The sequence below is a fragment of the Glandiceps talaboti genome, chromosome 6 (assembly GCF_964340395.1).
Source record: "Glandiceps talaboti chromosome 6, keGlaTala1.1, whole genome shotgun sequence".
NCBI lineage: Eukaryota > Metazoa > Hemichordata > Enteropneusta > Spengelidae > Glandiceps > Glandiceps talaboti.
This window is the reverse complement of record NC_135554.1, coordinates 22,991,664-23,005,591: the sequence shown is the minus strand read 5'-3', so window position 1 is coordinate 23,005,591 and position 13,928 is coordinate 22,991,664. Positions and strand designations below refer to the sequence as shown.

At 37.8% G+C, this 13,928-nt stretch overlaps 1 protein-coding gene across 2 annotated transcripts in view; it reads left to right on the top strand.

Annotated features, from left to right (window-relative positions):
- Nucleotides 1-6,649, top strand: part of LOC144436305 (cyanocobalamin reductase / alkylcobalamin dealkylase-like) — a 31,914-nt gene extending 25,265 nt beyond the window's left edge. Inside the window, exons 5-6 of one of the 2 annotated variants that reach the window (XM_078125059.1) lie at nucleotides 1,895-2,227; nucleotides 4,444-6,649. In XM_078125059.1, the coding sequence (XP_077981185.1) occupies nucleotides 1,895-2,206 (312 nt within the window). In that variant the 3' untranslated portion in view covers nucleotides 2,207-2,227; nucleotides 4,444-6,649. Of the gene's footprint in view, nucleotides 1-1,894 lie in introns of both variants that reach the window. The other variant, XM_078125058.1, reaches the window with a different exon arrangement.
- Nucleotides 6,650-13,928: the final 7,279 nt, after the last annotated feature.

Sequence of the window (13,928 nt, the reverse complement as noted above, 5' to 3'; positions counted from 1 at the left end):
ATAGAGTGGCGGCTGTCATTCCAGTGGTTCTACAGTGCAGAGGGTGTCATTCAACTAACTGAATGTAGAAAAGGGTGTCATTCCACTGTTTACCACCTAGAAATGCTGTCATTCCAGTTCTAAGGCATTGAAAATGCTGTCATTCCACTTATTTTATAGAGTGGCGGCTGTCATTCCACTGGTTCTACAGTGCAGAGTGTGTCATTCAACTAACTGAATGTAGAAAAGGGTGTCATTCCACTGTTTACCACCTAGAAATGCTGTCATTCCAGTTCCAAAGCATTAAAAATGCTGTCATTCCACTTATTTTATAGAGTGGCGGCTGTCATTCCAGTGGTTCTACAGTGCAGAGGGTGTCATTCAACTAACTGAATGTAGAAAAGGGTGTCATTCCACTGTTTACCACCTAGAAATGCTGTCATTCCAGTTCTAAAGCATTGAAAATGCTGTCATTCCACTTATTTTATAGAGTGGCGGCTGTCATTCCAGTGGTTCTACAGTGCAGAGGGTGTCATTCAACTAACTGAATGTAGAAAAGGGTGTCATTCCACTGTTTACCACCTAGAAATGCTGTCATTCCAGTTCCAAAGCATTAAAAATGCTGTCATTCCACTTATTTTATAGAGTGGCGGCTGTCATTCCAGTGGTTCTACAGTGCAGAGGGTGTCATTCAACTAACTGAATGTAGAAAAGGGTGTCATTCCACTGTTTACCACCTAGAAATGCTGTCATTCCAGTTCTAAGGCATTGAAAATGCTGTCATTCCACTTATTTTATAGAGTGGCGGCTGTCATTCCACTGGTTCTACAGTGCAGAGTGTGTCATTCAACTAACTGAATGTAGAAAAGGGTGTCATTCCACTGTTTACCACCTAGAAATGCTGTCATTCCAGTTCCAAAGCATTAAAAATGCTGTCATTCCACTTATTTTATAGAGTGGCGGCTGTCATTCCAGTGGTTCTACAGTGCAGAGGGTGTCATTCAACTAACTGAATGTAGAAAAGGGTGTCATTCCACTGTTTACCACCTAGAAATGCTGTCATTCCAGTTCTAAAGCATTGAAAATGCTGTCATTCCACTTATTTTATAGAGTGGCGGCTGTCATTCCACTGGTTCTACAGTGCAGAGGGTGTCATTCAACTAACTGAATGTAGAAAAGGGTGTCATTCCACTGTTTACCACCTAGAAATGTTGTCATTCCAGTTCCAAAGCATTAAAAATGCTGTCATTCCACTTATTTTATAGAGTGGCGGCTGTCATTCCAGTGGTTCTACAGTGCAGAGGGTGTCATTCAACTAACTGAATGTATAAAAGGGTGTCATTCCACTGTTTACCACCTAGAAATGCTGTCATTCGTTTTCCGTCATTCAGGTTGTCATTCGTTTTAGGGTCACCCATGAGTCTTAGGCCAGTCCACTTGTCAAAAAACAGATTTCAATAATAGACTGTATGACCAGAACTTACTGTGTTGTTTTCTCTCACGGAAGTGATTTTTGAAGCACATGAGTAAGGGATGTGTTAATGTTTGGTACTGTCAATCAGAATAACAATGAGCATGTAACATAGGAGTTTACTCTTAGTTAGTCTGTAAGATACACCGCGACGGGGCGCCCTCACACTGGTGAGGGCGAAAGGACACAACGTATCTGACAGTCTAACTCTTAGTCTATAATCTCATTTAAAAGTCTACATTTATTTTTCCACAGCTGTCATGAAAATTTCAGTACTTGTTACAATACTTGTATAATAATGTATAAATGTACCTCAACAGTTTATCTACCACAGGAGTGGGTGTGAGGGATAGTGCTATATATGACAACTCATTTTGTGTGTTATTGAAAGTGAATAACACTATATTTTGCTCAACATTGCATAGATCTTATTTGTTATTACAGAACATATATGGCGTAAGTATTCATCCAAAGTATGGTGGATGGTTTGCCTTTAGAGGTGTTGTCATCTTCAAAAACATGTTAGCTGAAGGACTTGAACAGAAGGACCCACCAGATGTTGTACCAACTGATGAAATGAAAAAGGAATTACTGGAGAGGTTCAATTTTCATTGGAAGGATTGGACATACAGGGATATCATTCCAGTGGAAGCAAAGTACTCAGAGCAACAAAAATTGTATTTTGGTAAAGCTCCAAAAGATAGAACAGAGATGATAGAGTCTCTGAAAATGACTGCTGAGAAGGGACAGAGTTGATAAGACCATAGTAATGTAATGGTAATGCCATTTTGTTTTGTATCCCCATAGGTTTTGCCAGACTTTAAGTGAAAACTACACACATCTAGTTGTACTAAAATTGATAATTCTATTCATAAAAGATATCTGGTCACAAAATATATTTCAGTAACCCCATGCTACCAATGTTATATTCTGGTTATGCCAGGTGCTGTGATTTTTCAAAAAAAAGAAAAACTCATCCCATGACAAGCTTTAGCCTACCTCTAGATGCTTAGGACTAAACGCTACAACACTATTTCCACTTTTCTAACTGACATTTGAATTTTCTCTCTGTCCAACAAGTCTACAATGATAGCTGTGTCACACTGGTCTTGAATGGCATTCCATTATAGACTGTTATTGGTCGAATACACAATCAGACTGTAATGGGTCACAGTTCATGACATAGGTCATAGACATAACTATGACTAGCGCCACCACACACACTTCCGGTTCTGTTATTTCTTATCTCCAGTAAGCAATATGGCATCCCATCTAGATAAATAAAGTAGTATTGTTATACACCAGATACCAAGAGTCATCCTTGCTCATCTAAACCCTAATCGATCTCGGATCACATTACTACACAGACATATTTAAATTATGCCATCAGCTCACATGATGAATCCAGAATTAGGTATCGTCATGGAAATGCAACCTCACTCTAATTACATCTGTTGTCTTCTATTCAAATGTACACTAATGTTTTACACACGTTGTATGTGGCGGGGGCGGGGCTTCTAGACCAGTGTGGTGTAGTCAGCTATCATTGTAGACTTGTGGGCCAGAGTGAAAATTCAAACAATCAAAATGTCAGTTAGGATAGCGGAAATAGTATTGCAGCATTTAGTCGTACACATCTACAGGTAGGCTATGACAAGCTGAGATCTCTCCAGAAAATTATCATTGTAAATCAGTAATGTATAATAGCAACTGCAGCTGTGAGAAGCAGATAGCATCCTTCATATCTCGAGTCTGGTAGGAATGAGGTGCAAGCAAATAGCCATGTTACCATTGACTGAACGCAAACTTAACCAAATGTGTTTTCTTGTAAAGAATTCACATTTGTTGTTTATGCTGAAATGCTTTGTGTGAATAATCAATTTTCTAACGAAAGCTAAAATTTTGTGGACGCAAAACATTTTTAGTCAGTTTTCTGTTGACTGAACGCAAATTTAACTGAATGTGTTTTCTTTTAAAGAAGCACATTTGTTGTTTATTTATTCCAGAAATGCCTTGTGTCATGTTCATCCAAATGCAATCATTTTGGGGACGCAAAACATTTTAGTTACTTAGCTTTTGACTGAATGCAAATTTAACTGAATGTGTCTTTGGAAAAAGTCACATTTGGGCCTTGAAAGGACAAAAGGGCTTTCTTAACAAGAGACTGACAGGGCACTATTCTCATTCCATAGCTTATTTTGTTGTGGAAGCCTCATGCAATTGAAGAAAAAAGCTAAGTGTGATTTATTCCTAACGCTATTTATTAACTAAACAAGTCTAATTCCACTTACTGTTACTGGTAATGTGGCAATTTAAAGAAGGTTGTGTAGTAGTAGTAATAGACTGACAGATCAGCCACTGTGGGCGTGGTCTAATCTCCCTGATAAGCCCAGACCGATGACATTATTACATCGTTACAGTCTAGTGTAGCACGTGTTGACATGACAGCTTGATGCAGCAAATGTCTACAAACTGTTTTTAACTTCAACACTGATGTATGGTTGTAATTATGTAAATGACATAGGCTAAACCCCAGCATCACTGCAGATATACAGTAATATTTACAACAAGTTTGATATTGTGTGACTGTGTAGTGTAGGTTTATATATGTAGGTTGTTCAATCAGTTTTAAGGCTATTTTATGCATAAATCAAGTTTCATACGAAATGTAGAACATTTATAACGACAATCCACTGTCAGGAAAACGTAGAAATAGTAGTCCCATGCAAGCCAAATCATTAAAATATAGTTAAAACATTGATTGGGAATTTCCCTCCTTTTACATGATATCAATAAGGAATAGTGCTAGCAAGTCCCATCGTTCACCATTCTACACAGTGAAATAACCAGATAACATGGTTTTTCAGCTAATGTTCATCTCCTTGGGTGACATTATTTTTTTCTGTTTCTCATTACCCGACCGACTCAAATTTTCAGCTCGTACATAAAAAAACAAAACATTTTTTTATTTAACCCGCCCTTATATTTTGCAGAACAGCACCCTCTCTGGCAAGAATAAACAAGTGTCTGGGCTGTCGACGTCGTCTACAGTCATGGCAGCGATAGCAACACTTGTTCGCGAACAAAGCATTTTTTTTCATGATGGAAGTTATTCAAGTGTGTGTGGGGGGGGGGGGTGAACATACCAATTGTGTTGGTAAACTGGAAAGGGCTTGTTACCAGGAATCCAATAAAAGAAGACATAGAGCTCTGAGACAGGGAAACATGAAGAAGATGGTTTTTTTTACCTTTTTTACTCTTTTTTAAATCGATCGCCCGACCCATATAGTTGCCATGAAAAGTAATGAGAAACATTTTTAAAACTAGGGTCACCCTTATAGGTGTTGTTTATATTATATGATCTGACTCTAGATGACAGTTGATTACAACACCAACCATAGACAGTGTCTCCACCGTCTATGCACAAACTGGATAAAAGGACTTTCAGTATCCTTTTTATTACAAATATGTTGCCAGTGATTAGATGGGATTGTGTTTTCAGTTGTCTGTGTTTGGCTCTAGATAAGTCTATTGTGATAACGTGATAGTGAAGTGTGAGATGTCTTTCCCTTATTGTCGGCCATTTGTTTTCTCTAAATCTTTCTCTCTAGACTGTTCTTCCAGAAAGGAGATGACGCTGCGTGTCATGCTAACAATGCAGGTGTGGCCAACTAATGATACATATCCAAGAGGATATGAGTGGACTTTGATCAGTGACGATGGTTGTGAAAGGATTAGAGACCCTCCAAGCAAAATATGCATTTAAGTTACATAATACATGTAGTATGAATATATGAAATCAGAATCTAACAGCTCCATTTATTACTGCAACACAACATTTCAAGGTTTTGACGTACAGACTCATTTTGTTAATACTTGATGACTGGTCACTTACAATAATGTCAATGAACTCGATCCTGCGGATATTAAGACTTATAACCGTCAACAATTCGTACTGCATTCTGTGCATCACAAAAGTATTGTGATGTGTTTTATGATGTGATGTTGAAAGTCAGAAGATGAAGATATACACACCCGGAGCAACAAATGAAATCCAGTAGTCGCACAACTGAAAACAACGAACACTGGGGTTGTCTTAGCTCCTTTGCGCTAACTTCATCGGAAACTTGTCTCAAAACGTGTAACGATTCCTAAAAAAAAATATTTCAGCGCATCAAATCTCGACTATGATGACATATAACGCAAGCGTTACTCCGACAATTAACCCATGTGTTTCAACAACGCCTCATTCAAACGTGTCTGCCCCATATGCAGGTATATGTATACAACGAACCTGTGTGATGTATATCCTTGTTCCAGTGGTGATTATAACAATAACAACGTTAACTATTTTGGGAAATTTACTGAATATGGTTGTCATACCAAAGTTGCAGAAACCGCCACCAACTACGAGACTTGCTATGCTATCGATGTCACTGGCAGATTTTGGTATTGGTACGTTTGTTTTTTCCACGAGTGTCCACCCAAGTTTTAGTCAGATGTGGTCATTTGGAAAAACTATGTGTAAAATTCAAGCAGGCTTGTCGTACACCTTTACGATTGCTTCATTTTACAGCATTTTGATATTGCACATAGACCGCCACATTGCATTTCAATGGCCACTACGTTATCAAGCCATTTTTACACAGACAAAATGCAGAATTGCTATTGTAGTGAGCTGGACAACCTCTGTGTGTTTTACAGCAATCGTCATGATCAACGGTGGACAATTTGTCCGGTACGATGAATACCTTGCACAGTGCAGTATTGTGACAGTCTTGAAATCTCCACCGATGTATCCTTTCTTTGGAGCAACTTTATGTCTGTCACTATTACCGACTGTTGTGACCATTTTTATAGTGAACATCAACACGTTACGAATCATTCGAAAGCAACATGTCGCGATTCATCCATCGAATGTAGTGGGTACAAGTTCGTCAAACAGCCAAACCAATAAGTCTCCTGCTACGCTGTTGACAATTAGTATAGCATTTTACATAGGATGGTGTTCTTTCGCTGTCATCACCCTATATGAGATTCTGAGTGACAATCAAGTACATCCTGTACTTCACTTTTCCTTGTACTGGTTTACTATGTCTAAAAGTTTCTGGAATGTTGTAATATTTGCTCTGTGTAGTAAACATTACAGACAAACTGCTTTGAATATAGTTAAAAAATGCACACCCCATCTTCATACAAACGAACCATAAGAAGGTTTGTGAGCTACACAGGATTCACTATTTGAATATATAAAGGGCTCTATTGAATCAATCAATCAATTACACACACACACACACACACACACACACACACACACACATATACACATACATACATACATACATACATACATACATACATACATACATACATGTATGTATACATACATACATACATACATACATACATACATAACAGACAGAGATCAACAGACAGACAGAGGAAGGCATACACATACATTCGCATATATAGCTGTCACCCAACTCATCACTGAACATAGGTTTTAGAAGGTATTGCGGCGAAGCCGGGAGAAATCTTTTAATTTACTCGGTAAATGACCGCTCCTGAGGTTTAATTTGGTTCAAATCATGAGCAAAATATTTCGGCCCCCTCCCTTTCAGACCATCAGAATTTTCATGCCCCCCCCCCTTTGAACCCTCAATTTGTTTTTCATGCCCCCCAATTTCTCCCCAGCCCCCCCCCCACCGTAAATTTTGACTCCAGCCTAACACCGTGACCAAAGTAAAGCGTTTTCAGTATGTACCACAATTGTTTATAGCATCCATATCAAGTGTAAAACTATATTGTTTCATTTGCCAATTGACCACATTAGAAAGGCCACATGCTAGGCTTGTCAATAAACTAATTGAAATAGTATACTTTTATACTTGATATGAATGCTATAAATGAGTGTAGCACATCGAGAAAGTGCTTTACTTCAGTGTTACCCTTGTAATATGAATGCTATAAATGAGTGTAGCACATAGAGAAAGTGCTTTACTTCAGTGTTACCCGTTGTAATATGAATGCTATAAATGAGTGTAGCACATAGAGAAAGTGCTGTACTTCAGTGTTACCCTTGTAATGTAAATGCTATAAATGAGTGTAGCACATAGAGAAAGTGCCTTACTTCAGTGTTACTTGTTGTAATGTCTCTTCAAGCCACAACTCTATCTAATCTTCTGAATGGTATATATGTATTTGATAGCATAAGACTCCCATAAAACTGAGTACATTATCACATTTCCAAGGTTATATATATGTACAATCAAGAAAGATGTTAACGACCCACGGTGACACGTGATAGTATCCACGTGCTGAACGTGACTTAAGAATACGCAATATTACAATTTCAATAAACGGAGAAACGCAGAAAAAGTATGAAATTGCCCAAAGGTGTCGAAATGAAAGAAATAAGGGTCTAAGATAGAAGAGCACCGTGCTGAACTGTCCGCCAAAGGCGATGCAAAGAAAATATGCCCGTTGTATATTGTAACATAAATCTACCCACGTACAATACCTGTCATATACATTGTATTAATATCTACATCTCCATTTATGTGTATGCACAATCTTAAAAATTATAAAAACCACACAGTTCTCATCTTAAAAGATTGATGATTTTTTTCTCATTATCAGTTCAGACTTCCTGGTTTCTATGGTAACGGCAGATTTTAGTATTGATAAGAAAATAGTCGATTTTAGAAAACATTTTTATTGTGAGTTCCGAGGGAACAAAACATATAGTGTCGAAGTTAGAAAACAAAAGATTCCCACCATTTACAACAGCGGAAGCTTTCAGCTAACTAAAGGTAGACACAAACTAACGCTATATTGTTCCGACATGTTGTCAGATATACAAATATAAGTAAAGGAGATACAATGAGACACGCTAGTGCCAAGTAGTATATGTTATGTCTCTCTTTGTGGTGATGACTTGATAATGTTCATTATACAAGTGCATCTTCATATCTTATTTGCACATATTTACTCGCACTCACAGTTTTATTGAATGTTTCTTGTCCAGCTAGTCAATGGACGTTGGTTTAACTATTCACAGTAGAGTGGCGTTTCAGATCCATGATCTTGCAATGCATATTTGATTTTTTTTTGATTTTTTTTTTTTTTTTTTGATTTTTTTTGATTTTTTTTTTTTTGGGGGGGGGGGTTTCCAGTGTTTACACTATCTTGATTACAATGTGATTCGCACAACAGAGGCACCGCTATCACCTCTTGTGTAATATACTACATCGAACAACAATATTTTTAGTTTATGCCTCTTAGTATGCTGAAGTTAGGTTTCCGCTGTAGTAAGTTTATTTCTGTTTTTAACAGCCGTGCCCGTGGTAAGAAGGGGTGGGATTTTAACAGCCCTGGCACTAAAGGATGGGATTTTAACAGCCCTGGCACTAAAGGACGGGATTTTAACAGCCCTGGTAATAAAGGATGTAATTTTAACAGCCCTGGTAATAAAGGATGGGATTTTAACAGCCCTGGTAATGAAGGGTGGGATTTTAACAGCATTGGTAATAAAGGACGTAATTTTAACAGCCCTGGTAATAAAGGATGGGATTTTAACAGCCCTGCCTGGCACTAAAGGACGGGATTTTAACAGCCCTGGTAATAAAGGATGGGATTTTAACAGCCCTGGTGATAAAGGATGGGATTTTAACAGCTCTGGTAATAAAGGACCGTGATTTTAACAGCCCTGGTAATAAAGGATGGGGTTTTAACAGCCCTGGTAATAAAGGATGACATTTTAACAGCCCTACCTGGCACTAAAGGACGGGATTTTAACAGCCCTGGTAATAAAGGATGGGATTTTAACAGCCCTGGTAATAAAGGATGGGATTTTAACAGCCCTGGTGATAAAGGATGGGATTTTAACAGCCCTGGTAATAAAGGACGGGATTTTAACAGCCCTGGTAATAAAGGACGGGATTTTAACAGCCCTGGTAATAAAGGATGGGATTTTAACAGCCCTGGTAATAAAGGATGGGATTTTAACAGCCCTGGTGATAAAGGACGGGATTTTAACAGCCCTGGTAATAAAGGATGGGATTTTAACAGCCCTGGTAATAAAGGATGGGATTTTAACAGCCCTGGTAATAAAGGACGGGATTTTAACAGCCCTGGTAATAAAGGACGGGATTTTAACAGCCCTGGTAATAAAGGATGGGATTTTAACAGCCCTGGTAATAAAGGATGGGATTTTAACAGCCCTGGTAATAAAGGACGGGATTTTAACAGCCCTGGTAATAAAGGACGGGATTTTAACAGCCCTGGTAATAAAGGACGGGATTTTAACAGCCCTGGTAATAAAGGATGGGATTTTAACAGCCCTGGTAATAAAGGATGGGGTTTTAACAGCCCTGGTAATAAAGGACGGGATTCTCAATATTTAATGGGGGATAGCAATTAATGGAAAGGAATACTCACCTAACAAAATCTGTCTGGCTGTAAATCTCTGTTGGGCCTTAGTTATCCAAGTGACTAAGAAATTAAACCATTATATTCATAATAGTTTTAACACTGTCACAGTCTACAAGGAGAGGAACATGTATTTCACAATCAAGGCTTCATTTCACTGTTATATTGTTTGTTGCATTGGTTTTTTCTAGATCTCAGCAAATTAAACACGACTACGGAACTTAATTTAGCTCCCCCTCCCCTTTGTAACAGTAGCTATGTACAACCGAAATTTGTAATAAAATTGCCGACATTTGTAATAAATTGCCGATATTTGTAATAATCTGACGACATTTGTAATAAATTCTGTGAACGACAATTGCAATAAAAATAGCCGATATTTGTAATAAATTTCAGAAAATCTGTTCATTCCACAAATATGGGTCCGAAAAATGCTCTTTTTGAATGTTATGTTGATGTACACAAAATGTATGGGTTTTAATAATCTAGATTTTATCATTTTTTGCGGCATGTTAGGGAACTTTCGCTGTCCATACCTATGTAAAATAGAAACTACAATCTAGTATGGGTGCCCTAGCCTCTAGAGATTTTGTGATTTAGGGAACATGTTAGGGAACTTTCGCTGTCCATACCTATGTAAAATAGAAACTACAATCTAGTATGGGTGCCCTAGCCTCTAGAGAGTTTGTGATTTAGTGTCCGTAATATGTAGTGTCTGTAGCATGTAGTGTCAAAATCACAAAGTATATCTACAAATTAACCTCTCCATACTCAACTTACAAATATTTCCAGAACCTACATATATGGATTACTTGTAAACCTATTACGTAACTGTCCATTTTTGCTCATAATACATGTAAGAACATTGATTGTGAAACAGCCGACTTGGCACTAGAGGAGGGATCACACTGTACAGTCTTCTGTGTAAATTTAATGTAGTGTACCTGAACATATCTGAGGTGGAGCGGGGGGGGGGGAGAGGTACTGTATAATTACACATTAAAATATGTGTAGCCGAGAGGGGGGGGGGCTACGAAAATTCTTTGGTTCATTTAAGGGGGGGGGGGCATGAAATTTTTTGAGAGCGCGAAGGGGATGCTGCGATTTTTTTTACCATACTAATTTCTCCCCCCCCCCCCGTAAATTCTGACTCAAGCATTATGTGTACTAATTTTGTAGTCTGGATGCCAAAGTGGTATCGAATCATCTACGATATCGATAGATCTGTAGGATAGCGCTAGACTGTAGATACTAAGTTTGTAAACGTTAAGATTGTTATACACTAAATACAGAAATTTATATAATTGTTAAATGTATAAAAGGGCCAATTTTGGGCTCGTTTGGGAAAATCTGGAGATTGGAGAATAAAATCAACCGAGCGGCAATAACTCGGCCTTCGTTGAACCAGATATTACATGTGTATAGTCAGTTATTTCACACACACATTCAACCCATGCGAGTGATCCGTCCCGTATCTGATTGGTGAGCTGTGGATAAATTCAGGAAATCGGTTGATTGGTTAGGACGCAGCTGCAGGACAGTTGGCGTACGCGTGGAGGAGAAGGACTGTATTCGGACGTTATTATAAAAGCAGGCAGCTAGCTAGCTGTGAGTAGAATTATTTCGCTGTCCTTTCAACCCGTCCCGAGTCAATCGTTTCACTTTGAAAAAAGATTGTCCTATACGGATCGTGTCCAAAACCCCCATAGGATGCTCTATAGGGCTGCCCTTTTAAACTGTTCTGTAGTATTGCCTTATAGGATCCTGAAGTATCAGCAGAGATTTGACTGATATGTTCAGCGGTGGCAGTGGTAGCACTGCTAAATTTGGAACCGGTGACAGCGGTGATATGCCAAAATCACAAAATAATGCAAAATTAGTCAAAGTAAATGTCACCCTCCCCTAATTTCGTTTTCTAAATGTGGTCCCACGATAACCAATTTGTAAAATGTGAACCTTAATTCCCCCTATCCCTTCCTCCTGTATCTGAAGGCTCCCTAAGTTGTGACCAATAACTAAAGCCCGGCATTTTTTAAGAAAAGAAAGTAGGAAAAATATGTAAATTTTATTCTTAAAAAAAATGAATTTTAAAAAATACAAATTAAATATGGACATTTCACATTCGATTAAAATATAACAACACAAAATTAACATATACAATAAAAAATATAGTGAACATACGTAAACCAACGAAAAAAAATCATCTGTAAATATATGATTTACTGAATGCATGCAAATGCTTTTCCTGAATGTTGCAACACACAGTACTAGTACGTATACCACACGATGCAATTATATACATGCATTCTTCCCCAATATTGCTTTCCCTGGTGTAAATACTCGTTACCTATTAAAGGGGGCCTAGTTGACTCGTAGTGACAAACTCTTAGGTTACGTGTATTTACCTGCTAAATGAAGAATTTAAAAAAAAAATAATTATATCTCTCCAAACATAATTTATGAAAAATCGATGATTTGGAACGCTTTTACTCATATTTCGAGCACCGCAGAACCAGTAGCTTGGACACAGGTGTAACATGACGGAGAACGACCATGGTATAGTATCTACTAGTATGTTTCTGTTCAACAACAATGGCGTAGAGTAAATCTAGTTAATCCTCTTTCACCCACCTCTACACCTGCGATCATATTGAAACTGTAGGCCTACCTGGACCACAGGGACTTGGACGTTTACAAATGGCTGGTGTTTGTTTATTTTTTAATTTCTTTCTTTACAAAAATGTTTATTGTTTACTGAGTCTCTTTTTCCCCCTACAAGGTGCCATGTAATAAAGTAATGATTTGAAAAGTGGTGTTGTGTTTTTTTCTAAATCAATTTTAACTTGTACTTTTATTGGTTTTAATAAACCAGCTTTGCTTTGTTTGTTCTAATGAGCGCCCTCAACCATTGACCCTTCCTCGTACCACTCACATGCATTGCCAGTTCTTAATATATGTACAGTTCAAATTCTGCAAATAGAAAGTCCAACTACTATAGACTAAGAAATATGGGGTAAGGACGTGAATATCCAACTTTTTAACGCTAGAAAATGTATCATACAACCTGATTAAAATCTTAATACTAATCGATTGCAATATCGCATTGGAACAACAAAATCGAAAATATATACTTAGTCTGAAAGGTTCAACCGTCAATACATTGTTGAGTACTAAGGACTGGTTTATTGCCAACAGCCTGGGGGGTCTGTTAGCAAAATACTTCACACACAAAAATCACATTTAATAAATTCATATTGCCTAATTAGTTTACTAATGTTTACATGTTTTGCAGTTAGATATATTTTAGTATATCCTTGACCATTGCTTTTAAATTTGTTGTGTAAAACGTAATTTAAAGTCAAATAAAATATACACTACACTACACCACACCACACCACACCACACCACACTACACTACACTACACTATACATGCTATATCATAGCTAGATAGCTAGACCAATCTTTGTAAACATATATTGAACTGAGAATGAGTAATTATCTGCGTTTCAAAGATTAGCAGACAATTGCTATCTGTTCGGTATGTGAATAAATTTGTCAAGTGCAGTTGCGACAGGCGATAATGCGTGATTGGTCAATGTATGCTAACAGGTGTAACAAGTGTTACAGGTATATAAAGGGTGTTGAAAGGCCAGTGTGTTCAATCATAGACGGTGGAGGGGAGACCCTCCACTGTCTATGGTTCAATCTCGGTTGCCAACACTCACGGTCAGACATTTAAATTATTATAATGATAATGATTATAGCAGTTCCGTTCCTTTTCAGACAGACCTTCAGGATTTCAACTGTCAACATCGGCACCGTTTCATGATTCTTGTTTGGTTTTTTTTCTGTCTAGCCTATTTTGTTCCGACTGTAATAACTTCATCAAGAATACTGCAGTACATCCATGAACTGAAACAACTCTGAATTGCACTATTTATGAAATGTAAGGGGGGAGCTGAATAAATGCGTGTGGTACGTGGGGACAGCAACCAACGCAAACGCAATTTGCGAGTTCTTGTTTTCATTGTATGTTTGAATTCGTAT